Source organism: Barbus barbus, assembly GCF_936440315.1.
Source record: "Barbus barbus genome assembly, chromosome: 9".
NCBI classification, from domain to species: Eukaryota; Metazoa; Chordata; class Actinopteri; order Cypriniformes; family Cyprinidae; genus Barbus; species Barbus barbus.
This window is the reverse complement of record NC_136737.1, coordinates 19,990,932-20,015,433: the sequence shown is the minus strand read 5'-3', so window position 1 is coordinate 20,015,433 and position 24,502 is coordinate 19,990,932. Positions and strand designations below refer to the sequence as shown.

At 34.3% G+C, this 24,502-nt stretch overlaps 2 protein-coding genes and 1 pseudogene across 3 annotated transcripts in view; all 3 read right to left on the bottom strand.

Moving 5' to 3' along the window:
- LOC306875330 (pro-glucagon) overlaps nucleotides 1–291 on the bottom strand; it is a 3,839-nt gene extending 3,548 nt beyond the window's left edge. The window contains exons 1-2 of the mRNA XM_079425820.1: nucleotides 236–291; nucleotides 27–150 (exon numbers count right to left, since the gene is read on the bottom strand). Of these exons, the coding sequence (XP_079281946.1) occupies nucleotides 27–115 (89 nt within the window). The 5' untranslated portion in view covers nucleotides 116–150; nucleotides 236–291. The remainder of the gene's footprint in view (nucleotides 1–26; nucleotides 151–235) is intronic.
- Nucleotides 292–1,572: 1,281 nt separating this feature from the next.
- Nucleotides 1,573–17,177, bottom strand: dpp4 (dipeptidyl-peptidase 4). The gene is made up of 26 exons (XM_079425868.1): nucleotides 16,914–17,177; nucleotides 16,652–16,736; nucleotides 16,081–16,173; nucleotides 15,660–15,754; nucleotides 14,881–14,955; nucleotides 14,741–14,793; nucleotides 14,536–14,605; nucleotides 11,661–11,781; nucleotides 11,367–11,521; nucleotides 10,142–10,236; nucleotides 9,930–10,062; nucleotides 9,787–9,825; nucleotides 9,605–9,703; nucleotides 9,159–9,229; nucleotides 9,027–9,080; nucleotides 8,815–8,942; nucleotides 8,657–8,704; nucleotides 7,550–7,648; nucleotides 7,383–7,452; nucleotides 7,099–7,293; nucleotides 5,465–5,519; nucleotides 5,182–5,281; nucleotides 3,607–3,665; nucleotides 3,372–3,444; nucleotides 2,806–2,879; nucleotides 1,573–1,910 (listed from the first exon to the last, which is right to left on the bottom strand). The coding sequence occupies exons 1-26, from the start codon at nucleotides 16,914–16,916 to the stop codon at nucleotides 1,818–1,820; spliced, it is 2,235 nt and encodes a 744-aa protein (XP_079281994.1). The 5' UTR covers nucleotides 16,917–17,177; the 3' UTR covers nucleotides 1,573–1,817.
- Nucleotides 17,178–20,788: 3,611 nt separating this feature from the next.
- LOC306875265 (protein N-lysine methyltransferase METTL21A-like) lies at nucleotides 20,789–24,105 on the bottom strand (annotated as a pseudogene). The gene is made up of 4 exons: nucleotides 24,031–24,105; nucleotides 22,954–23,065; nucleotides 22,511–22,875; nucleotides 20,789–20,845 (listed from the first exon to the last, which is right to left on the bottom strand). The product of its transcript is annotated as a protein N-lysine methyltransferase METTL21A-like (transcript).
- Nucleotides 24,106–24,502: the final 397 nt, after the last annotated feature.

Here is a 24,502-nt window from a genome sequence, read left to right as displayed (position 1 = left end):
ACGCCATAAAAGGTCATTTCTCCAACCTTGTGTTGTCGTCTTGCAGTGGGACGCCGATGCTGTTTTGAACAAAGAGGAGAAGAAGAAGACCAGCGAGATATTGGACGCCTTTCATTTTGAGAGCTTCTTTCAGTTCTGAACACACACGTTCTGTAAAAATGAGAGAAAAGTCACTTTTGAAACCAACCGAACATCTACAAGCCTTTGGGTCTCTCACAGAAGTCCTTCAACTTACCAATGGATGGAAGAGTTGAGTGTGTTTGGATCTTCTCCTCGCTCTTCTCCTGCTGGTTTCGTGGCCTCTTCTCAATGGTCTGGGTCTTATATAGTCGGTCCAGGTGGGCCGTCCCGTCTCGGCAGCCCACACACACACGTACATGGGCGTTCAGGTCCATTAGTGTCAGTCCATTACCCGCTCTGGATGAAACCGCTCGTGTTTGCTTAAAGAGAGAGATGTGCCAAAGTACCTCCAGATAAGAGCCATCCTGGAGGTGTGAGACAGCAGGATGAAGGCTTTCGCAAATAAACCCAGAGAAAAATAATGCGCCAAGTGCTACTGTAGGCGAAAATCAAGAGAGGAGACGGAAACTCTGTCCATGAGAACGTGACAAACAGACGTTTCATGTGTTTTTTAGTTTTAGTATACATGATTTTTGTGTCCAACCCAGAATGCTTTGCAATTAACAAAAATTATTTTAATGCAGTATTAATATGTCAATGACAACTTTGTGTAAACAAAAGTGTTAGGCGAAGTTTCTTCATAAAAAAAAAAAAATTCCCAGAATGCATAGAATTTGATTACTAGCAAATCAAATCTTCATATATTTGTTGTTTTTACTAAACAACAAATGTATTTTGTTGGAAGTAGTGCAATTAGTTGTGCATTAATTACAAATTTAAACTGAAACTTCAAATTAAAATATATATAAAAATGCTATTAATAAATTAGTTTTTTAATAAAATCAGGATAACAGTAAAATTACTACTTTAACTAAGAAAAAAAAATTAATGATTTAAAATTTTTTAAAAGACAAGAGGCTTGGCTTGTAAGAATGAATGAATTTTGAACTTGGAAAATATGTGTAAAGTGTAAATAAGTCACGAACAATTGAACACATTTTTGATTAATTTTATTACATATTGAAATATATCTCTGATATATCATACAAATTATGGCGCATATTTTAAAAGTAATGGCACATACAATAAATATGGTAATGCATTGTAATGGAAAATATTGTAATGCATTATTTTATATTTAATATATTTGATAATTACAATATTAAATTAACATTAATATTCTTTTTATTTTTGTACTAAATATGAAAATGTACAGCTGGCAATGAACTTGATATGGAAAATACACAATATTGCTCTCCCCAGCTTAAAAGGTAATTAATAATAATAATAATAAACAATAATAATGAAATCTGAGCGTATTTAATTCAAATACCTTTTTTATTTTATTTTATTTGTATGTATGTATTATTATGATTTTTTTACTCTTAGTTTTCTTTAGCTAGCTCATCAAGCTTTGTGTTTATCCAGTAAGTATTTCTGTTTTTTATTTTTCGGTGTACTAAAGATTCATGACTCAGTTGTTCAGACTGTACATTTGAAACGGATAAACGTGACTAAAAGGAGTCCGTTATTGCATCACAGTACAGTAGCTACAGGGTTCTTGTGGATTCAGGGGCTGCTGATGGGGAGTCACACTCCTGACGTGTTTAAGTGTGTGAAGTGGTCTGGAAGTAAGGTGGATTCAGTGCTGTGGCTTCTGGGTGGGCTTATTTGGTCCGATGGAAAGTTTCACAAGTTCAAGCAAAGCAGTTTTTCAGAAAGTGACTCATGTGAGTGTAGACGTGCTGATTGGCCGAGCCGCCGAGACCATGGTCTTCATCTGTGTACCACTGACAGAGAGACAGAACAGGTCACGAGTGAAAAACACTTCAAATATTTGTGATTTATTTATATATATATATATATACTTTTTGGAGCTGCTTTATGGATTGTTGACATGAAGAATTCATGTGTAATCATGCAAATTATTTTATGAATGTTTATTAATTGTTTTATAATGCTATTGAGCTATTTTAATATAAAATGCTATTTTAATATAAAAGAAACCAAATTAAAATTTGTTATACTGCAGGACAATTTTAAAAAGGAAAAAGGCAAAAAAAAAATATATATATATATATATAAAATATAAAAAAATATAACATGTTTTATTAATTTATTAAAAATAAATGTAAAACAAATTAAGAAACCTTTGTATATGTAATATTTTTAGCTATATATGTATATGTAGATATGTATATGTATGTACTAGTGCTGTCAAATGATTAATCGCGATTAATCGCATCAAAATAAAAGTTTTACACATTTTATGTGTATACTGTGCATATTTATTATTAATATATAAATACAAAACACATGCATGTATATATTTAAGAAAAATAAATAATAATAATAGTAAAAATAAAAAAAATAAAAATATATGATGTTAATATATATTAAATATATTTATATACAGTATAAAATATAAGAATATAAATATATAAATGTTTATACATGTAAATATTTTCAAAATATATGTTGTATGTGTGTGTCTTTATATATACATAATAAATGTACACAATACACACACATTTATTCTGTAAACAAACACATTTATTTTGGATGTGATTAATCGCGATTAATCGTTTGACAGCACTAATATGTACACATAATTTTAATTTATTAAAAATTATTATTATATTATTAATATTTATTGAATAAAATGCAATTCTGCTGCTTTCTTACCATTGCATCAAAGTCTACTTGTTCATCCACGAGCGCTTTAGAGATCTGAGCAGCTTGTTGGAAGTGAACATTATCTGAAAACACCAATGAGAAAAGAGAAAAAAAGATGGGATGAGTTTTCACTTTAATGTCATGTAAATTGAGTTATTTTAAAGATATTTACATGTTTAGGAAATTTAAATAAAATAATAATAAAACTTTTTTTTATTATTGATCTAAAACTCAAAGTAACAAGGAAATATTTCTGTAATGTTTAGGAAATATTCTGAATAATTTTGAACTAAAATACATTTTCATGATATTTACAGTAACAGAAAATGTAAATAATGTATAAGAGCTGAATATAAAAATTTCAGTGAATTGCATTCATGTATTTTTTTTAATAATTTAATTCAAATGAACAAAATAATTTTTTTAACAAAAATGACACAAAAGAAAAACATTAAGAATGCAGCTCATTTTTATTCTATATTTTAATATGAATTTATTTTCATTTACTCAAGTTTGCTCAGTTGCAGAGATAGGACGAGAGACAGAGATAGAGAGAGAGATGGGTGGTATCTCACCGTCAGCGGTGCCGTGCACCAGGAGGTACTGGACCGATTTAAAGTTCCTGGCTCTTCCTGTCACTGTGGAATTCTGCAAGAATCATAACATCCCATAAACCCTGAGTGACGCAGCGCTTGCGCTTTCCTCTCGTGAGTTATATTAGGACTGACTCACGCTTCTCTGTGACATCACCATGAGGAAACCAATTAATTTATCAAAAAAAAAAAATCAGAATTTCCAAGCGCAACTTACATCATAAAAGGCCTGGTTCTCCATTGGCGTCAGCATGTACCTCTCAGTGTAAATAGAGTCTGGAGGAAATTACAGAACAACAGTCTTGTCACACAACTTCAAAGAGGGGAAAATGAAATATAATACCAGTTATCAGTGCTACAGGTTACATAATCAGATTCCGAAAATTAAAGAACAGGTCATCTGGGGGTTTTTTGTTGTTGGAGTGTTGGAGTCCCCGACAACAAGTTTAAATGCATCTAAGGTCAGAAAACATTGCAATTTTCTCACAATATACATTTAATGATTTCGAAACGATTCATTTGAAGCAATTCTGAGCTTAAGGTCTGTAAACCCCTCAATTCCATAAGCCTCCTATGCTCTGATTGGTCAGCCGGCCAAGCCTGTTGTGATTGGCACTTGAACAAGTTAGCGAGTGCTACCATTGACAAAGCATGCACCTTTGCGCAAAACAATAATATAATGCTCCAATCCGTTCTTAAAATAATGACATAAAAAACATTTTGTTTAACACTTAAACAAGTGAATCTTGCCCACAGCTAACGTTTAGCTGCTAAACTGTAAACACAAAACAATAATGGTGGATTTAGCCGAGTGCTAACGTGACTAACTGATGAAACAATACAGTATGTAAACCCAAATTTGTCTACATTCTTTATTATTAAACAAAGTAATTAGAACAATGACTGTCTACATTAATGATACATTTTTAGGAAATAGTGGGTTCACAGCGAATTATAAGAACTATTTATTAAAGGCTTTTTATTTTGTTATCTTATAAGGTTTGGGGGAAGGGTTGGGGTCCCCCTCGGTAGGAATCACGGAAGTGTTTGTGGGCAGATCAGAGTGTTCGTATTACACGGGCAGGTGGGATTATGCAAATGTGTTACCTAGTGACATAGGCCAGTAACAGGCGGTTCTGAGTCGACTCTTTCCTTTATCATTCACTTTTTTGTTTAATAACTTTGCAGACTGTTTACATTGAAGGATGTAACGGCAAAACAGATATTTTTCGAAAACCCATATGACCTGCTCTTCAAGCAGTACTTGTAATTAGATTAGATTACATTTGAAAATTAGTTTTCATGGATTACATGATTACGTATTCGTTCAATGGCATTAACCCTCTGGTGCTCTTCGGTCACTTTTGACCGAAAAATGTTTGAATTTATAAAAATCACAGCTTCATCTGTTATTTTTTTATAGAATTTTAATATTTTGTGTAACAAAATGCTTTCTCTGTGTTCAGGTTTGATGTCTGGTCACTTTTGACCGTGAAGATCACAAGTGTGACTCCCAAATAAGGAACACCAGAGGGTTAAATTTTCAGAATTGATTGATTTCATAATATTGATAACAGAGTGAAATACATTTTCTTTGTTTTAATCTGTATGACAGACAATAATCACATTCAAGTCTATGTGACAAACGAGCTAAGCCAAAAGTAATCTAAAATGAATTAAAAAATAGTCAGAATATATTACCTAATATCTGTATTCCAGATTATGTTACTAACCATAGTTTTCATCATGTAATTAGTAATCCGTAACCGATCACAATTATACATATACATACCATAATACTCCCATTTAGAGACCGGAGCAACGGCCATTCCGCATTTAAAAACTCCACTTCCGGCTCCCAGAACCATTGAAGTGACATAACCGCCGTAAGACTGCATCACAAACACACAGTTACTTATACAGTGCCCCAAAAAATTGCAAATAACAAAATATAAAAGTCACTGTCAATATTTTAAAGACAGATAAAACAATCACTTTGCAATCAAGACAACTCTCAAAATGAAGTTTGTCAGATTCATGATATTAGAAAAAAGATTTCTGGTAATAAAACTTACCCAGCCCCAGATGGCAACCCTGTTTTTATCTATGAAGCCCATGTCAATAAAATGTCTAAATATGAAGAAAAAATATATAATTGTCATTTCTAATAAATTAAATGCAAATGTCAATTGTATGCTATGTAACATGATTAAACCAATTGCTATAGTTCAGTTATGAGTGAATTATTGCTAGAATACTACACTTCACTACAATTTTTTTAGTGTAGGTGGTTTCTAGGGTCTTTGAGGTGGTTACTAGGGCATTGCTAAGTTGCTAGATGGTTTCCAGGGTGTTGGAAGTTGCTGGTAGGGCATTGGCAAGTTGCTAGGTGGTTTCCAGGGTGTTCTGGGTCGTTGCTAAGTGGTTTCTGAAGTGTCCTAGGTGGTTGGGTGCTAGGGTGGGTGCTAGGTGTATAGGGTGATTTGGGTGATCATTAGGGGTGTTGCAAGATGGTTTCCACAGTATTCTGAATGGTTTCTAGGATGTTTCTAAGTGGTTTCCAGGGGGTTCTAGATGGTCACTAGGGCTGGTATGACTATTATGTTGCAAAGTGGTTTCTGAGGTATTGTAGGTGGTTGCTAGGTCATTGATAAATAGTTTCTAGGGTGTTCTGGGTGGTTGCTAGGGTGATTTGGGTAGTCACTAGAGTGTTGCTACAGATTGTAGCTTCCAGAGCGTTCTGTCTGGTTGCCAGGTCGTTGCTAGGGTGAGTTGGGTGGTCACTAGAGCGTTGCTACAGATTGTAGCTTTCAGAGCGTTCTGTCTGGTTGCCAGGTCGTTGCTAGGGTGAGTTGGGTGGTCACTAGAGCGTTGCTACAGATTGTAGCTTCTAGAGCGTTCTGGCCTGTTGCTAGGTCGTTGCTAGGGTGATTTCGGTGGTCACTAGAGCGTTGCTACAGATTGTAGCTTCTAGAGCGTTCTGGCCGGTTGCTAGGTCGTTGCTAGGGTGATTTCGGTGGTCACTAGAGCGTTGCTACAGATTGTAGCTTCTAGAGTGTTCTGGCCGGTTGCTAGGTCGTTGCTAGGGTGATATCAGTGGTCACTAGAGCTTTGCTACAGATTGTAGCTTCTAGAGCATTCTGGCAGGTTGCTAGGTCATTGCTAGGGTGATTTCGGTGGTCACTAGAGCTTTGCTACAGATTGTAACTTCTAGAGCGTTCTGGCCAGTTGCTAGGTCGTTGCTAGGGTGATTTCGGTGGTCACTAGAGCGTTGCTACAGATTGTAGCTTCTAGAGTGTTGTTAGGTGGAATCCAGACTGTTCTAGGTGGTTACTAGTATGTTGAGAAGTGGTTTCTAGGTGGTTGCCAGTTTGTTTCCAGGATGATTTGAGTGGTTGCTAAAGCATTGCTACATGAGTTTCCAGGGTGTTTCGAGTGGTTGTTAAGGTGTTGCTAGGTAGTTTTCACTGTATTCTGGGTGGTTGCCTACTGGATCAAGTCAATAGAGTTTGGATATGGATCCTTTATTGTCTGAGATTGTTTTCACCATTTTAACATCCAACATTTTAAAAATTGTTAATCTGATTGCTTAGTAAAGTAACAGCTCACCTCTCCTCAACAAAATACATTTTTGAGGAATTATTCATGTCTGCAGCACAAAAATATCAATATATATTCACTTTAGAGCAGTGTGGACACATCTTTGTACCTAACGGCTGTTATCTGATCCTCAACTTCATAAGTGCCAAGTCGTTTGTAGAGGGCATGCATGATTTTGTCTCCTTGGTAACCACTTCCTCTCCCATCAAAGCTGGCCACAATCACTTTCTCTGTGCTGGCCAAGTATGTAGACCATCCCACTCTGAACCGGAAATCTGACTTCTGACTGCAGGGGCCTGCGTATCTACAGGATATGAAAGAATTAAGACTGTAGTGGCCATCAAACCCAGATCAGAGCTCAAAATTAGACCACAAAATATGTAGCTAGCTTACACGTCAATAAGCAGAGGATATTTTTTGGATTTGTCGAATTTGGGAGGCAGAATCATCTGGTACCAGAGGTCTGAGGGAAAAAACCCACACGAGATTAGGATTTAAAACAAACACATTTTCTAGGTTATTTGATCAGATTCTCTGCTCTCCTGCAGAGTCAGCCCTACCAAACTCTCCGATCTTCAGCGTGCCATGTGTAACTGACGGCATTGCGATATTCTGCAGAACACTTTCCAAATCCTTGTTGTCTTCAAGAATTCTCACCTCTAAAAAACATTTTGAGAAATTCTGCAAGTTAGTAAGGCAAGGCAAGGCAAGGCAAGTTTATTTATATAGCACATTTCATACACAGTGGTAATTCAAAGTGCTTTTACATAAAAGAAAGTGAAATAGACATTAAAATCAATAAAAACATGGAAATATAACTGCTACTGAACTTAACTGCACTGATTTTGAAATTCTGGCCAAAGCTGATAATTGACAGATAACAAATAAATTATATTAAAAAGTATGCTATTTAATTAATTATAAAACATTTTCATAATTAATTAACACATTTAAACTCATTGTAATACATGAATACAGAGAAACTCACTCTGATATGCACTCTCAAAGGGAGAAGACCAAATTGGTATTTAGTTTACAAAATGTATGCATGTATATATATATATATATTATAAATTTTTTCATATACACATATACATATATTATATATATATATATATATAATAGCTTTTAGAATATAGTATTACTGTAATAGAATATAGAATTTTTATGAATTATATAAATGTGATTACAATTACTGCAACAAATTTAAAGTTGCTACATACATGTATTCCAATATATATTGCATATTTTACTGTCTAATACATACATATGATTTTAATATTATAATTCTATTAGTTATAAGCACTTGCTATGCTTATATTGAGCACAACACAACAAAATCTCCTCAACACAATGGAAACAACAATTAAATTAGCACAACACAACACAACAAAATTAGTCCTATGCATTTTATTGTGGAGATTTCATTGTGTTGTGCACTACTGGGCCACTGTATATATTACAAAATAACAAAAGAAATTTACATAAAAAAAAAATAATAATAAAAAAAATAAGTGAATGAATAATTTTTTTTTTTTTTGTAGAGGACATGGGGATGTAATGAAAAATGTTCAGTAAATGGGATTTGAACACATTTATGCTAACTGTTGATCTGTGCGCTAACTGCTAATGGCAGCAGTTTTAATGAATTTAATGCTTAGCCGTACCTGTTCCATCTCTGCTGTTTCTCAGTGTGTGCAGAGGCAGTCCAGGCCCTTCAGAAACAAACAAATAAAAGATGTTGGGTACATTTAATTGACTTTTTGTGTGCTTAATGTACTTTGCATATAAAGAAGTTCTATAAAAATGAATATACATGACGTACCAGAACAGCTCATGAGGTAGTAGGTTCCTGTAGTGCTAAACAGGGCAGAATTATATTTGCACCTGTCCGCATCGAGGGTACAGGTCAGACACTCACGCTCCGAATGAACATCACCATTTATGGTGATTCTGTCGAAAAAACAAAACAAAACACAATTTATTACATTTTTCAACTATGAAAATATCTGATTGATTTCAGCTTGTGACACTCACTTGTAAACGTTCCTTTGGCCTGGACTCGCATTGTGTTCATTACTCACATAGTATCTGTCACAAACAGAGAAAAAAGTTGAGAAAAGAATCTCGGACACTTCTGTGACAGAACTTTCTAGCAAATTAACTTACACAGCATTGTTTGTGACCTTAAGGATGCTAGTGACCTCCCAATTTCCTGTTGTCAGGAACGACCTTCCTGTCTAGGAAACAATATCGAACAATATGAAAACATGCAGAACACATTCAACGCTGTGTTTCTACTTCAATTTGAAGTTTATATTAGCTGAATGCAAAAATAAAACAGGTTACTAAACATGGCTCAATTTGTCATTTTATTCTAAAAATGTTTATAATTATACAAAAGAAAATGTTAAAAATGCTAAGATATTTTACAAAAATATACATTATTATTAATGTATATTTTACATTTTTATAAAATTTAAAATATTATAAGTGTAAATATTCAATACATATACATACTAATGCAATAACAAAACCTTAAATATGAGTTGAAATATACATTTTAAATAGCACAAAATTGTATTTAATTATGTTTTTATAGTTTGTAAACTCACTGGACTGAAATAAACAAGATGCTTAAATTGCTTCTCATCACTCATAATGTAATAACAACTGCTGCCATCCGGCCGAAAGACAGGTTCATCAGGAGAAAACTATGAAAACAGGGACATATTAGCTTGACTCAACATTGCATTAAAACATCAATTGATATATTTCGTCATCAAATAATTCATACCCGGCCAACCCAGCCCGTGCTGCTTGTGATAACCTGGCTCTGTTGAAAAAAAAAAGCATATGAGAAAAAAGAATTGTGATTGGATGACGATTGTGCTTCAGTCGATTCAGTGACTCTACAATAGTCCAAGAAGTTAGATGTACCAGTGAACTTTCTGTCCAAGCATTGCCGGTGAAGTCATAGATCTTCAAAGCGACATAGTTCTGCGTTCTCTTCTGCCACTGCACTGCAATTCTCTCATCTGATGCCCACGTAACAGTGCTCAGGTAATGCTCTCTGTGATAAAACACATCGTTTTAGGTCAAATTACTGAAGAACTTGCTGAAGAACACATGCGAACACCAAAACTCCTTACCCTGCACCAACATCACTGGGAACCAGGACTTCATAGGTCATGATTGTGGTTGTGTCGGAGACAAAGAGTTTCACAGTTGGGTTTGGGGTTCCGGCCTTGGAAACAAGTGAATGGGAGCATCAGAAATGTGTGTTATAAATAAGTCACCCAAAAATTTAAATTTGCTCAAAATTTACTCACCCTCAGGCCATCCAACATGAGTTAATTTCTTCATGGAAACATTTGGAGAAATTTAGCATTATATCATTTGCTCACCAATGGATCCTCTGCAATGAATGGGTGCCGTCAGAATGAAAGTCCAAACAGCTGATAAAAACATCCACAAGTAATCAACAATAGTGCTGTGCAAATAATCGAATCTCGTCAGTAAAGCCAGTTCTGTGATTAGCAATCTCCTTCACGTGCTTTCAGATTGAGCGGCCTTAGTTCACTGACAGGCTACGCAATATCACATTCATAATCGCAGATGAATCGCATTCGATCATGAACGTGATATTGCGTAGCTTGTCAGAGAACTAAGGCTTCTACTAATCTGCGAACCAGATTTACTGACGAGATGCGCATCATCATCGCATTTGATTATTTGCACAGCCCTAATCAACAAGTAATCCACATGACTCCAGTCCATCAATTAACCTCTTGTTAAGCGAAAATATTTGTGAAAATGTTTGTGAAATTGTTTTTAATCTAACTTCAAACTGTTTCTTCAGTGAAAAAGTTGTGACTCAGGAGAGAAATATGCACAGATCAATCGCCGTTTACAGTCCAAAACAATTCTAAACAAATATCTTGGTAGATTTTGATGTTAGAGGACAACAGGAGATGGGCTTTTACACTGCAGGAAGCATTATTATGGATTATGTACTCATATTTTAGCCAGAAGGGACTGTTTAAAATTAAAATGCTTTAACGATGGATTTGTTTCTTGCAAACACACAACTTTTCACTTCACAAGATGTGGTGGACTGGACTGGAATCATATGTGGATTGTTGTTATATTTTATCAGCAGTTTGGACTCTCATTCTGACAGCACCCATTCATTACAGAGGATCCATTGGTGACCAAGTGATGTAATGCTAAATTACTATAAACTTGTTCCGCTGAAGAAACAAATTCATCTACTGTATATTTTGGATGGCCTGAGGGTAAATTTTCAGCAAATTTTCAATTCTGGCAAACTATTTCTTTAACATCACACTTTGCTTTAAAAAAAAATCCTTTTACCTTGGGGTATGGCACTAAGACTGTTTCTGGATATTGGCCTTCTCCGTACCATGTATACTCAATGTTGTGGACTCCTGAGTCATTAAATTTGGCGTACGCCACAAACCTCCCATTTGGTGACCACCACAGAGCAAAATTGGTGGAAAACATCTCCTCTGCAGAGAAAACAGGTACACAAGAACACTAACTTTCCTGGATAGTTTTTGGTGAACTATTCCATTAAGTCTTCAAAAGGTAAAAGGCCTCTCTTATCACATTAGCATCCATCAGTTTCATTAAATGCGCATCTCTTACCCTCGTACACCCAGTCAGGTATGCCGTTGAGGATCAGGTTGTGGGCTCCATCAGTAGTGACCTGCCTGAATGCAGAGGTGGGAGTTTCCTTCACATAGATGTTGTTTTGCCACACAAAAGCCTGTTTGGATTTGAAGATGAAGAAAAAAAAAAAATATATATATATATATATATAAGTGAACATTTTTGTTGGGTGGGAATATGTGTGCAAAGGGTTTGGAGTTTTGGAAGACAAGCAGTTTTGTAGTCGCTACTTTGAAGCTAGCTTGTCCTGTTACTCCCTTGACTGCAACACGCTACTAGGGCTGAGCGATTAATTGCATTTGCGATAATATCGCAAACGGCAATCTCACTGGCTGGCGCTCACCTATTACCCTCCCTGTTTTGATTTCAGCGATTCAGTTTGAGTGAACGCAGACAACCTGATTAATATTCATGAACCTAGTAGCTCAATAATCCTTAGTGCATTTTATATTGTTCTTATTAGTTGTAGAATTCGTAGTAGTTTTATTTTATCAGTATTATTTGTAGTTTTTTAATAGAAACACTAAATGACAAACAATAACCAGGCCTAAGTTCAATCAACATGACAAATATGCATTCATGCACGGTTATTCTAATTACTAAAGTTCTATCATCATTTAATGCTCAATTATCATAATATCATATAATGTTTGACTGACTGATGCTAAGTGAGATATTTATAAACTAAAAAGAAATTACATGCCAATGGAGATTCTATTGCCAAGGTGTCTATAGAGGGTTGATAATATTTACAATAATCAATTGAATTTAATAGGTGTCTCTCACAGTGTCCCACAGAAATATTAAAATAGTGTAGATTAGTGTACAATGTTTTATAATAATAATTGATTCTATTTAGTGACCATTTCATTCATTTAACATATTTAATATTATTTGACATATTTGAACATTTAAAAATAGTAACTTTCCCTGGTAATTAGTTTATTTTATAATGATGTAACTCAGTTACTGTTTGTGAGAAGTAACTAGTAATATAACTAATTACTTTTTTAAAATAACATGCCCAAAACTGCATACTATACACAATGATTTAATACTTGTCTTTACTGAATAATACAGAATATAAAAAGCTTGAAAAAATAATCGCATATTAAATCGCAATATTGGTAAAAAAAAATAAAAAATTGCAATTACATTTTTTCCAAAATCATTCAGCCCGCTACTATCCAAAAGTAGCTTTAAAACACTGAAGATATTTGGTGGAGAAAAAAGCTGGGTCATGCCATGTCAACTCAACCAGACATTCTTCTGACATTCCTCTTTAAAGGAAAAAATGTATCATAGTTTTGCAAACTGACCCACATTTGGTTTTTGACCACTGAAAACATACATTTTAACAATTTACTCTTGGAGCCATATTGACATTCCAATATCTCTGGAACTGAACCATATAGGCCCTTAAAAATGAAGGTGCTAAAAGGAAAGTTTGTTAAAACCCAATATCTAAAAGGGGATTAAGATATCTTTAATACTTCTTGAGTTACAGGCATGCAAACTTTGGAGAAAAAAACTTGAAAAGTGCTGTCTCGCCATTTTTGAATGGTCATCATCAGCACATAATGCAACAAAGATTGCTAAAGTGAACAGATTTTACTAACAGACCTACCAATCTCTGTGTAAAAATAACATTATGATGCTACCATCTTTCTGAAGTCATTTTTACCCCCCCCCCTGTAATTTGGCTCTGAATCTCAGGTGAAAATTGGCATTTTGAGGGGCAAAATTGCCATTTTGCCCCTCTACAAAATAGTGGATTACTCAATCAATATTCATCCATGACATTTAATAGTTTGGCTTTCATCACTATACATGTCTGTCTTGTAAGAAACAAATCCATCATTAAGACATTTTTCACTTAAAACCATTGCGTCCAGCTAAAATTTGAATCCACAATTGCTTTCTCCAGTGAAAAACTCTTGTTTGAAACAGGAGATAAATATGCACAGATAAAGCACAGTTTTTACAAGTGAGAACAGTCCAAAACAGTTCTAAACAAATATGTTGATTGATTTTGATGTGAGAGGACAACAAGTGATGGACTTTTTCACTAGAAAAAGCAATATTATGGATTATGAACTCATATTTTAGCCATCTTTTTGTCATGCTACAACACTAATTGCTGGAAAAATTTGCTTGCTACTGGAAAAGCTACAGCCCTCAACATTTAATATATCTTTTGAACATACAACTAATAACACTAGCAAATACCGTATTTATAAATCACAGTATTTAACCAATTATTTATTTAATTAAAGTTATTTAACAAAAGGAAGCTGTGTGCGCAAATATCTATTTCATGCTATAGCGCTACTTATTGTAAAAATGAGCTTTTTTGGAAAAGCTACACTTTCTTTTAATTAGCTACCTCCAGTATGCAATATATATTTTATAATACATAACTATAGACTAGAAGACCCCAGTATGTACTGATATATCAATCCCAATATTTAATAAAAGGAAGCTGTGTGCGCAAATTGTCACGAGTTTGTTGGAGAAATTAGCATATTACCTAAAAAAGCTAAGTTGTTTTCAAAAACAGCTTTGCCACTGTCACACTACAAAAAAATTTAGCAAGACTTTTGTGAAACTACTGCTATTTGTTGAAAAAAAATTGTTACTGTTAAAGCTACCATTTTAATTATTGTCAAAAAAGTAGTTAAACCTAGTTATGTAGTTAGCTACCCTCAAAACTTTTTAAAAGCACATATTAACACATGCAGTGAACCAAGTTCCTCGCATACAGAAAGAATAACTAATGACACGGCAAAAACAAGTTAAATGACGGCAAGGTTTTATGACACCTACATGACTGAACTGATATGATACTCACCAGTTTGTGGCCGGTTGGCGACCATGCTAGGTACTGGATTTCATGTGGGATATCTGTATTTATAAAATCCCTGAAATAAAGAGCAAGTTAGTCATCTTAAATGATTACAGAGTGATCATTAAATCACAGTTATGACATAGCATAGCTGTTTGTTAGCATAAACAGCTAGCTAGCTTTATAGACCGTAAAACACTAGTAAACAAACCTTTTTTCCAGGTCGTAGATGGAATATGATGCAGTGTAGGAGTGTCTCCATAGCTGGAGAAGAAAGTCAACATTAAACATCTGGACACCAATAGCAGATGATAAATGATTAATTACCCATCAAAGCGTTTCATCGAATACCTTGGTGTAGTTGCTCAGGAAACAGACGTATTTTTGATCGGCTGACACCATGTAATCAAAAGCTGCCGCACGGGACTGATAACATCAAAGAAAGACCACCGTTGTAAGTTCAAGGAATCGATACAAACTTGCATTTACATTTAAGCCATTTAACAGATGCTCTTATCAGACTTTTAAACAGATATAAGAACAGAGATTTGCACGTGGCTTGATTCGAATAGACCATTTCAGAATTTCTGAAGAAACAAGAGTGGTGCTTTCTTATGCAAAACTGGTTTTTAGTACATTGCTTTGTGGTGGCAAGGGTATTCTAGGTAGTTGCTAGGCAGTGGCTTACTGCGCCAACTATAAAAAGACCCAACCCCACATCTTTCGATGTAAATTTCTGGGACTTTTCACTCACTTATTCGCTTAGGGACCAATTCTCACTATTAACTAGTTGCTTATTAACATCCCTATCACTAGCATACTGACTGTTTATTAGCACTAATAAAGCATATATTAATGTGTTATTCTGCATAACCATATTTTAGATACCTTAACCCTACACCATGCCTAAACTTAACAACAACCTACTAACTATTAATGAGCAGCAAATTAAGAGTTTATTGAGACAAAGTCATTGTTAATAGTTAGTTAATGGTGAGAATTGGTCCCCAAACTATCAAAAGTCACTTAGATGCGTCATGGTTCACACATATCCAGTATGTGACATTTACATACTGGAACAAAACACCACTTCCTATTCAGAAAAGGGAAGATGAGGCAAACACTCTTACAAATATCTGTTGATTCACAAATTCACTTCCATTTCCAGTGTTTGCGTTGATCAGATGCAATGAACCTTCTCCTGTCTTGTGAAGATATTCCTCATCTGCAAGAAAAACAGTGCATAAAGGTAGCAAATGGTTGATTTCATTATAAAACATGCCAATATCCACTTACAAAAGTTTACTTATGAAAATATCATGGTATTATCATGTTTTTGGACTTGGTACTATAAGTAAATACCACAGAACATGAATATGCACTTAAAAACACCAAAAATACCATGGTAGAACCATATAAAATGGTACATGGTATATTTCAAAGTACAATAGTGTTTCTATTTGACACCATTATTGTACTATAGTACAACCACAGCATACTTTCTATTTAAGTGTATATATTTATTTGTAGAGGTTACTTATTTCACAGTACCTGAAACCCATCGCATGTTGTATGATTTGGTTCTTGCAGTTCCATTGAAGTAATCTTCTAAAGTAAAAGTCCTCTGGGATTCAGTTTTATCCTCTGATGATAGATAGATAGATAGATAGATAGATAGATAGATAGATAGATAGATAGATAGATAGATAGATAGATAGATAGATAGATAGATAGATAGATTTACTGAAACACAATCTTTTTCAGTGTATGTGTTATATAATAAATTGTAAATTATACAAGCGAAATCATTATCCTGTACAAAGTTAATGAGTACATTATCATGTACAAAGTGAATCAGATTGAGGGGAAGATAAGAGCTGCAGTGCTTCTAAAACACTGATGTAAGCAGTCCTGCAGCCAGTCACCTGTGACAGCCTATAACTATAGCATTACTTCAGTGAGACTTATAAATCCATAAAACATGTACAGTAATAGTTTGACATTTACAAGTTTACCATGAATCCATATAGAGCTGTCAATCAAGAATAGCTATTGATTTGATGAAACATATTAAACCTATCCACACAAATGCGCATGGATTTATCCATAAACAATCACTTACCGTTGAGAAAAATGGCTGTTGGAACAGCTATTAACACAACGATCACTACGATCCCAAATGCTGCCAGAACCCATTTTCCAACCCCCTAAAATATGTCAAGAACAAAAATCAGATAAATCAACTTTAAAATCAATCATACACGCAAAGGACGCAGCGCCTTGCCATACTCTCCAAACGCGCTTTTACGCACAACTCTCTAAAGTTAAAAACGTACTTTTACAAACTGTGCGCGAAATATTTGCAGTATTTAGCACTTACTGACCATCTTAGAGTGAAATGCGAGGGTTTTAGTTCAGAATTCCGTTATTATCCAGCGCAATTCGGTTTCTCTGTTGCGCGCTGACGCTCCCGAGAGTCGAATAGAGCAGGAGTGTTAAATATTACCTCAACTTTGCTTAAGGAAACAATAAAGTGCTGACAGATTAAAGTTCGCATTCCTTTAAAAAGCGGTATCTTAGTCAGTGATACTGTAATTTCTCTATAATGCATGTCAAAGCTACTAATGAAGCTGAGCGTGGTGTTCTGCACAAAAGAAAGTTTCCTCGAGTTTGTAACGATTACATGTTGTAAGGGAATGGATCAGTGTCCTCAAATATTGATGCAAAACAGATCATTTTTCATTTGCACTATCAAATGCTCTAGATTTGTCCGATTACTTGAGCCATATGAGGATAATTCGTCAGAAATCCTATTCGCGAATCATTCTTTTGAACCGATTCGATGTAGAGCGAAATGATTCGCAAAGCGATTGTACAAAATTCATGTAACTATTGTTAAAATGGTGGAAATTATTAAAGATTTGAATTCTAGTAGTCGTAGCCTATTAATATTGTAAATACTATTCCCTGTTATTCAGGTTAAACTTGTAGCTGCGTTTTGGAACATGATATAGTTAGTTTTGAGCTGGTCATAGCTTAATAGTTTGCTGACTAGCTACCACAGAACAAAAACCAGCTTGGCCAATTAGTAGATAGTTTATTACCGGTCCAAAATGCTCTACAAAAGCAATGAAACGTAAAACGCACGGGACTTCTCATTTGATTCGATTTGATTCATTAAAACAAACTGTTCGAATGAATGACTCACTAAATGAACCGGACTTCCCAACACCTTCACCTAAGGATGACAGAAAACGGTTAGTATCCCCGTTGTAAAAACCAGCATGCTGGCTAGGAAGGTTTTGAAGCTTGGACGCTGGTTTGAGCTGGTTTAAGCTGGTCCTGGACCAGTTTAAACCAGCTAAGGACCAGCTCAAACCAGCAAATGCTGTTTTTTTCAACAGGGATATTGATCTATTAATTCATTAATCAAATGTTTAAAGGATAGGCCACATTTTACATTCTGTTATAGGCTACATACTGTTTTAATGAAAATATGAAGCTTTATCACTATGTATTAGCGATAAAGGCAAAAGCAAACATTTCACACAGTCCAGAATGGAATACACGAGGCATTACATTTGTCTAAACTAAGAAATAGTGCCATTTTCTCCATATGAATCATATGTAAGCTTATGAAAAGCCATGCAGCATTCCCTCGCACATACTGTAATGGCCTGTTTTCTGGCATCTTTACAGCAGGCCCCATATTGCCTCTCAGACCATAAAATTTATGATGGTCATTGATAAAGCAAATAATAAATAATGTGAGGTGACATAGGCGCACTTCCCTGAGTTGTTTTAAAGGAGACGAAGCATGTTTGACTTTAGCATACTGGTGTCCACACACTCTATTGTGAAAACAAATTCCCTGATTTAAGTTGATACAAGTACTACATCAAAAACATTTTAAGGTAACTTAATTAAGTCTTTAAAAGCTATTCTAAACCTCATGTTGGTCATTTTGGAAATGGCATATGTTTCTACTTTGTATAAACAATTTGATTAAGTCGGAATGGATCTCTGTGTTCTTTGAAAGAGTGCGAGAGAGTATTTATTTATTTTGGTGTCTAAGCATATGCTTTCTTTGGGTGTGGTGTTCAATGCTATTTCATAACTGTGGATTGCAGTCGTGCACTGTTGTGGTTTGTCGAGAGGCAATGACTGTTTACGGTGTTGCCACTTCATTTAAAGCCACAGAGGAAAGAACAGCTGTTGGACAACTAGCTGGAGGGAGCTGCAGAGAAATTAAATGAAAAGACTTTCCTGGCAGGTTTTAGTATCTTAAGAGCACCTTTGAAATTTAAAACCGTACTTTATGTAACATGTATTAATTCAAAAAGACTTAAAAGTGCATTCCAGGCATAAACTGTCTGAGGAAAACTAATTAAAGACCATTTCTAGGCCAATGTTTGGCCATTTTCTGAAAATGTTTTATGTATGACATAGTAGCGATGAACGATTTTTTGAACCGATTTTTCAACAGAAATGATTCACATCGACTGAATTTTAGTTATGTTCTTAATGTCACCATTAACAAAGTCGGAAAACCTGACATGGTCTCATTACAATTTGTAACTATTTTACATTTTAGCGAATTGGTGGCTAATTCCTATGAATTCATACAATCTGCTACGCCCACACTGTAAAAAATGATAAGTTGACCTAACTTAAAAAAATTAAAATAGGAAACCCGTTGCCTTAAAATTATTAAGTGAATAATAATAATAATAATAAAAAAGAAAACTTAAGCGAACTTAACAATTCACTTAACGTTTTTTAAATTATTATTTACTTAATTTTTAAGCAACGGGTTTCCTCAATTTTTTTTTAAGTTAAGTCAACATCACTTTTTACAGTGCACTGACAGTTTAGGGGTGGAGCTTGATGTTTTTTTTTCTAAAAATTTGTTTTCATACAAATCACGAATTTATATATGAAATTGACAACTTTATCGTGACATTGGGTTAGAAAACCTGCTGCATTTGTCATCAATCAAATTGCCAATCAAAAGCTTACGTTTTCATAGGAATTACATTGTATGAATTTATACTAAATCATCACCTTGTATAAAGTGGTGATGTTTTATCATGACATTGGGTTGGAAAACCTGCTGCATTTTATTGTCAAATTACTAAATCAAATTTTGTGAATTAATAAATAAAAAATTAAATAAATAAAAATATCTTTATTTATATTACTACTATTTATTATTATATATAATTTATTATATGTGACCCTGGAGCACAAAACCAGTCTTAAGTCGCTGGGGTATATTTGTAGCGATAGCCAAAAATACACAGTATGGGTCAAAATTATCCATTTTTCTTTTATGCCAAAAATCATTAGGATATTAAGATCATGTTCCATGAAGATATTTAGTAAATTTTTTACCATAAATATATCAAAACTTCATTTTTGATTAGTAATATGCATTGCTAAGAACTTCATTTGGACAACTTTAAAGGTGATTTTCTCAATGTTTAGATTTTTTTGCACCCTCAGATTCCAGATTTTCCAAATAGCCGTATCTCAGCCAAATATTGTCTGACCACAAACCATACATTAATGGAAAGCTTATTTGTTCAGCTTTCAGATGATGTATAAATCTCAATTTAGAAAAAAATGACACTTAAGACTGGTTTTGTGGTCCAGGGTCGAAGGTTGAAATCAAACCGAATGCAACTGACCATATTCCGTAAGGACTCAAGACAATATAACTTAGAAGATACCATGATAACTAAGGGCGTTTTCCACTGTCAAGGGCTGTAAAATGCAACAGATTAGATGCTTCACAAAAGATTTTTATCATATAGGAGTGAAAGGTCATATCCATGCATTCAAGACAGGCGTTTACTGTAATTACAGAGCTATTTTGCAATAAGTGATTCACAATATCAGGATGACTTTCGGTTGCTCTGATGTCACTGTCGCTTGATAAGGGCTCCTGCAATAAAGGAGCTGAAAAGATGTGATGTCACAGAAAACAATAAAAGGCCATGTGTGCTGTTATTAGCCCGTTCACAGCTGTCTTCGGAAGTAGATTTTAAAATTAGTTTGCGCAATTAAACTGCGGCAGTGCTTCGAACAAAACTGAACTTTGACGTTTTACTAAATATTTCAAATTTGCGACTTAAAAAGGCTGAAGGAAACTTCAAAGGATGTTTTTTTCTATATCGGCGGATCTTCAGAAATCATTTAACAGCAAACAAGGGTTTAAAAGCCTGTTAAAAGCTCAACAAATATCATAGTGTCTTCTTTATTGACTGCGCTCAGGTGGAACTACCAGTCTCATCTGCCACAAAGCGGACTTCCTCTGCAAACAAATACACACACATTCACTTAAATTCGATATGGCCAAATGCAGCATGCTTTTTTGTGTCGCTTTTAACAGGTGATGTGCTTTAACGACATTCTAGCAGCATCAGGGACGCTGTCACGCTGCTTCATGACACGTTTGGTCCAGTAATGACTTGTTTATCAAGAAAAACACATAATTATTCTGTGACACAATAATGAATCGCAACACTTACGAGCCTCTAAGTGCGCAGTAATATGTCGGAAACATAAAAGACACCTGCAAATACATGCTATCCTCAAATTAAAAACTTCTCAAATTATTGATTGGTTTGAAATATCTCAGAGCCGAAACACTGGAAGAGTCTTTGCTTTAGTTTTTGATCGGTTTGACAGGATGTGGGCTATCTGTTATACAACTGGAGAAATGTTTATCCAAGATAAGGGTCATTTTGATGATAAGTATCTGGGGGGTTAATGCATCAAAAGCGTAGTTAACATAAATACGGCCTTATACATCCTAAAATGTCAAAACAAATTACTGTGAAGAGTTCACATGTTCACAAACATTATTTTTAAGCCTAACATCTTTTAACAACTATACATACACACACACAAAATAATAATTATTATTATTGTTGTTGTTTTCTTATATACATATAGTAATATTTGATAATAATAATAATAATATATTGGATTGTATATACATAACTTTTTATTTTATATTATTATTATAACTATTACATTTAAAAATTAGGTTATAATATTAATTGATATTTTCTGACAACAACAAGTAGTAGTAGTTGTAGTAGTAATAATGACTTAATTATATTAACTATGACAATAGATATATTTTTGGATTGTATATAAACAAGAACAATGATTTATGTTTAAAGAATCATTTTAAGCATTATTATTATTATCATCGTTATTATTAATTCATATTTTGGACTCTATACAAAACACAGCAATAGTTAATAATAATAATGTTTTAATAATATTAATTATAATTATTATTATATTTACATAAAATAATAATAATAATGGACATTTGGATTGTATATATAATACATTATTATTATAACTTTTACATTTAAATACTAACAATTGTAGGTTTTATCTCACACACACACACACACACACACATTTATACAGGAACAATTATTTATATTTAAAGAATAATTTTAAGCAAAATATTATGAATAATAATAATAATACATATTTGGATTAAATAGAAAAACAACAATAGCTCATAATAGTAATAATAATAACATTAATTATATTAATAATTATTATTATTACTGTTATCACTATTAATTATATTTAAATAATAATGTATTAATTATAATAATAAATATATTTTGGATTGTTTATAGAAATCAACAATTGTTAATAATACTAATAATAGTAGTATTAATTACCATTATGCATCTCATTTGCAATCCAAGTACTCACTTTTGAAAATCAATCAAGTGAAAATGAAATAAAAAGAGATGCTGAAAGTAAAACAGGTGTCTATTTTAGCATAAAGCCAGATAATTATTCCACTCCTGTATAGCAGCACCACCTGCTGCCCAAGCAGTGAAGCCAAACAAAACATATAAACATTATGGTCCTCTTAAATATGGTCATTTAATCATCTTCAATACTTTTTATAAAGCTTAAAATGCTTTGAATTACAAACAGGGACCTTCACCCAGTTTCCTCCACACCAGCTCTTACAGTTCAGTGTTGGTCGTGTTCTGTAAATGTGAATGTCCCTTTGAGAGTCATAATAGACCTCTTGCACAGAGAACTTCCGGCGTAGCTCGAATGCGACAGGACAACAACACCAGCGTGTTCTCTGAGCTCAGGTGTTCAAGAGTCTGCAGGAGGGCGGGAAATGTCTCCTCCAGGTAAACGATGTCGGCTCCCGGGATCAAATCAAAGCTGCCTGTGGCATACAGATCATGTAGATTCTCACCCCAGGTAAGTTCGGGCACCTGTACCGCCCCCTGCTGGCCGGGAATTCCAGTGCAGTCTCTCGGTCTGTAATTCTCACATTGGCTCCTGCGAGAAAAGCATTACTGACTAAGACAATTCTGACCAAAATTGTTTTTTTTAAATATTATTTTAGGCAATGCTTACCAAGCAGAGCAGCTACAATGCCCACCAAACCTGTGCCGGCTCCAAGCTCAATAACTCTCTTTCCTTTCAGATCCACTTTTCCCATTTCCAGGAACATGCAGAGCACCACCGCCTGGAAAATAAACAGGGATTGACTTAAGGCTGGGCAATTTTTCAGATTTTATCGATTAATTCTAATTTAATGTTTTGCCACGATTTAATTTTTTATAAATCGAGGAATCGCAATTTTGAATAGAAAGATTACCAAACCTCAAAATTAGACACTTTGACAATATGACAATGATAACAGTAAAGAGGGCTCAAGCCCCTGCCCCTTTTCAAAATGATTCAAAAGTGCCCCTCTCAGACAAATATCAATGATATTGTGGTCAATAAAATGAAATGCATTTGAATTAGGGATGCACGATATTATCGGACTGATATTGGAATCGGCCGATAATGGCTTTAAATGTAAATATCGGCATCAGCCCGATATGAAAAATTATGCCAATATGTTTTGCCGATAAGTGGAATACATGAACTCACATGTGCTCAGGGTGTGCTAGCGATTAGATCACGTCAGCAATGGGGCTCATTCTTGAAGCAACATTTTGTCTGAATGACTATTAGATTGACTGTTTTGGATTGCTGCGTTTAATCTGTGAAAGCAGGCTTTGGTGTGTGATCGAGTAAAGAGTAATAGCACCTGCAGCGGCAGCGGCAGCTTCCCCCGAGTCCTAATGCCTGTTCTGTAAGCAGTTTTAATCTGTAGCGGGTTCTGTTGGCCTACTTCTAATTAAATTAAAAGTAAAATAGCCCACACAAGTAACATTTAGACAGTGTCTCTGATGAAATAAAGCAGTAATTGATGTCATAAAATGAGTATGTTTTGATTTAAAGATCAGAAGCTATAGCTTTACATGAAAAAAAATCACAAACATGACACTTGTAAATTAAATAATTGTATATATACTGATTTATTCATTAATGTATAATATATGCTATTCTTGCAAATGTAGCAGCACAAACGGGTCTTCTGAAGCAGTACAATAAATAATCATTAAATAATTGATCAGCTCATGCATACACAGCCCAGACAAACACTGGTTCTTCAATCCACATGAAGGACATCATGATATCCAAGGATGTAGATGTAATGTAGTGTGCCACCATTTTTGATTCAGACTGCATATTAAATTTCAGTTTGCCTTTGAGTCAATGTCATTATGCTTCACAAGAATACGAGTTGGGTCTTGAAAGCTCTAGCTCTAGAAGGCTTTCTTAATATGGATTGCAAAAAAGGTCTTGTGTGTTATATTTCCACTTGCACTTATCTTAAAGTTGCTGTGGGTTTGTATAAAGGTGTGTTGATTTATTATTTATATTTATTTGGTTGTTTTATTAATGATTCAATTCAAGCTCAAGAACATTCAGCTGATACACCTCTGAAAGTTTTCCCAATTAAATCCAGTTGACCGACAGCTCTGGAAGACAAGTTTTGAAAATTAATACATGTTTTTGAAAAGTAGGCTACTATAGGGTTTTAAATGGGCACACGCCCTACTGAATA

Excerpts from the sequence above, each read along its gene's own strand:
- dpp4 (XM_079425868.1), bottom strand. Across the intron at positions 14,794-14,880 it reads TCCTGAGCAACTACACCAAG|CTATGGAGACACTCCTACAC; the intron begins GTATTCGATGAA and ends TTTCTTCTCCAG. Across the intron at positions 7,649-8,656 it reads AAACAGCAGAGATGGAACAG|AGGTGAGAATTCTTGAAGAC; the intron begins GTACGGCTAAGC and ends AATGTTTTTTAG.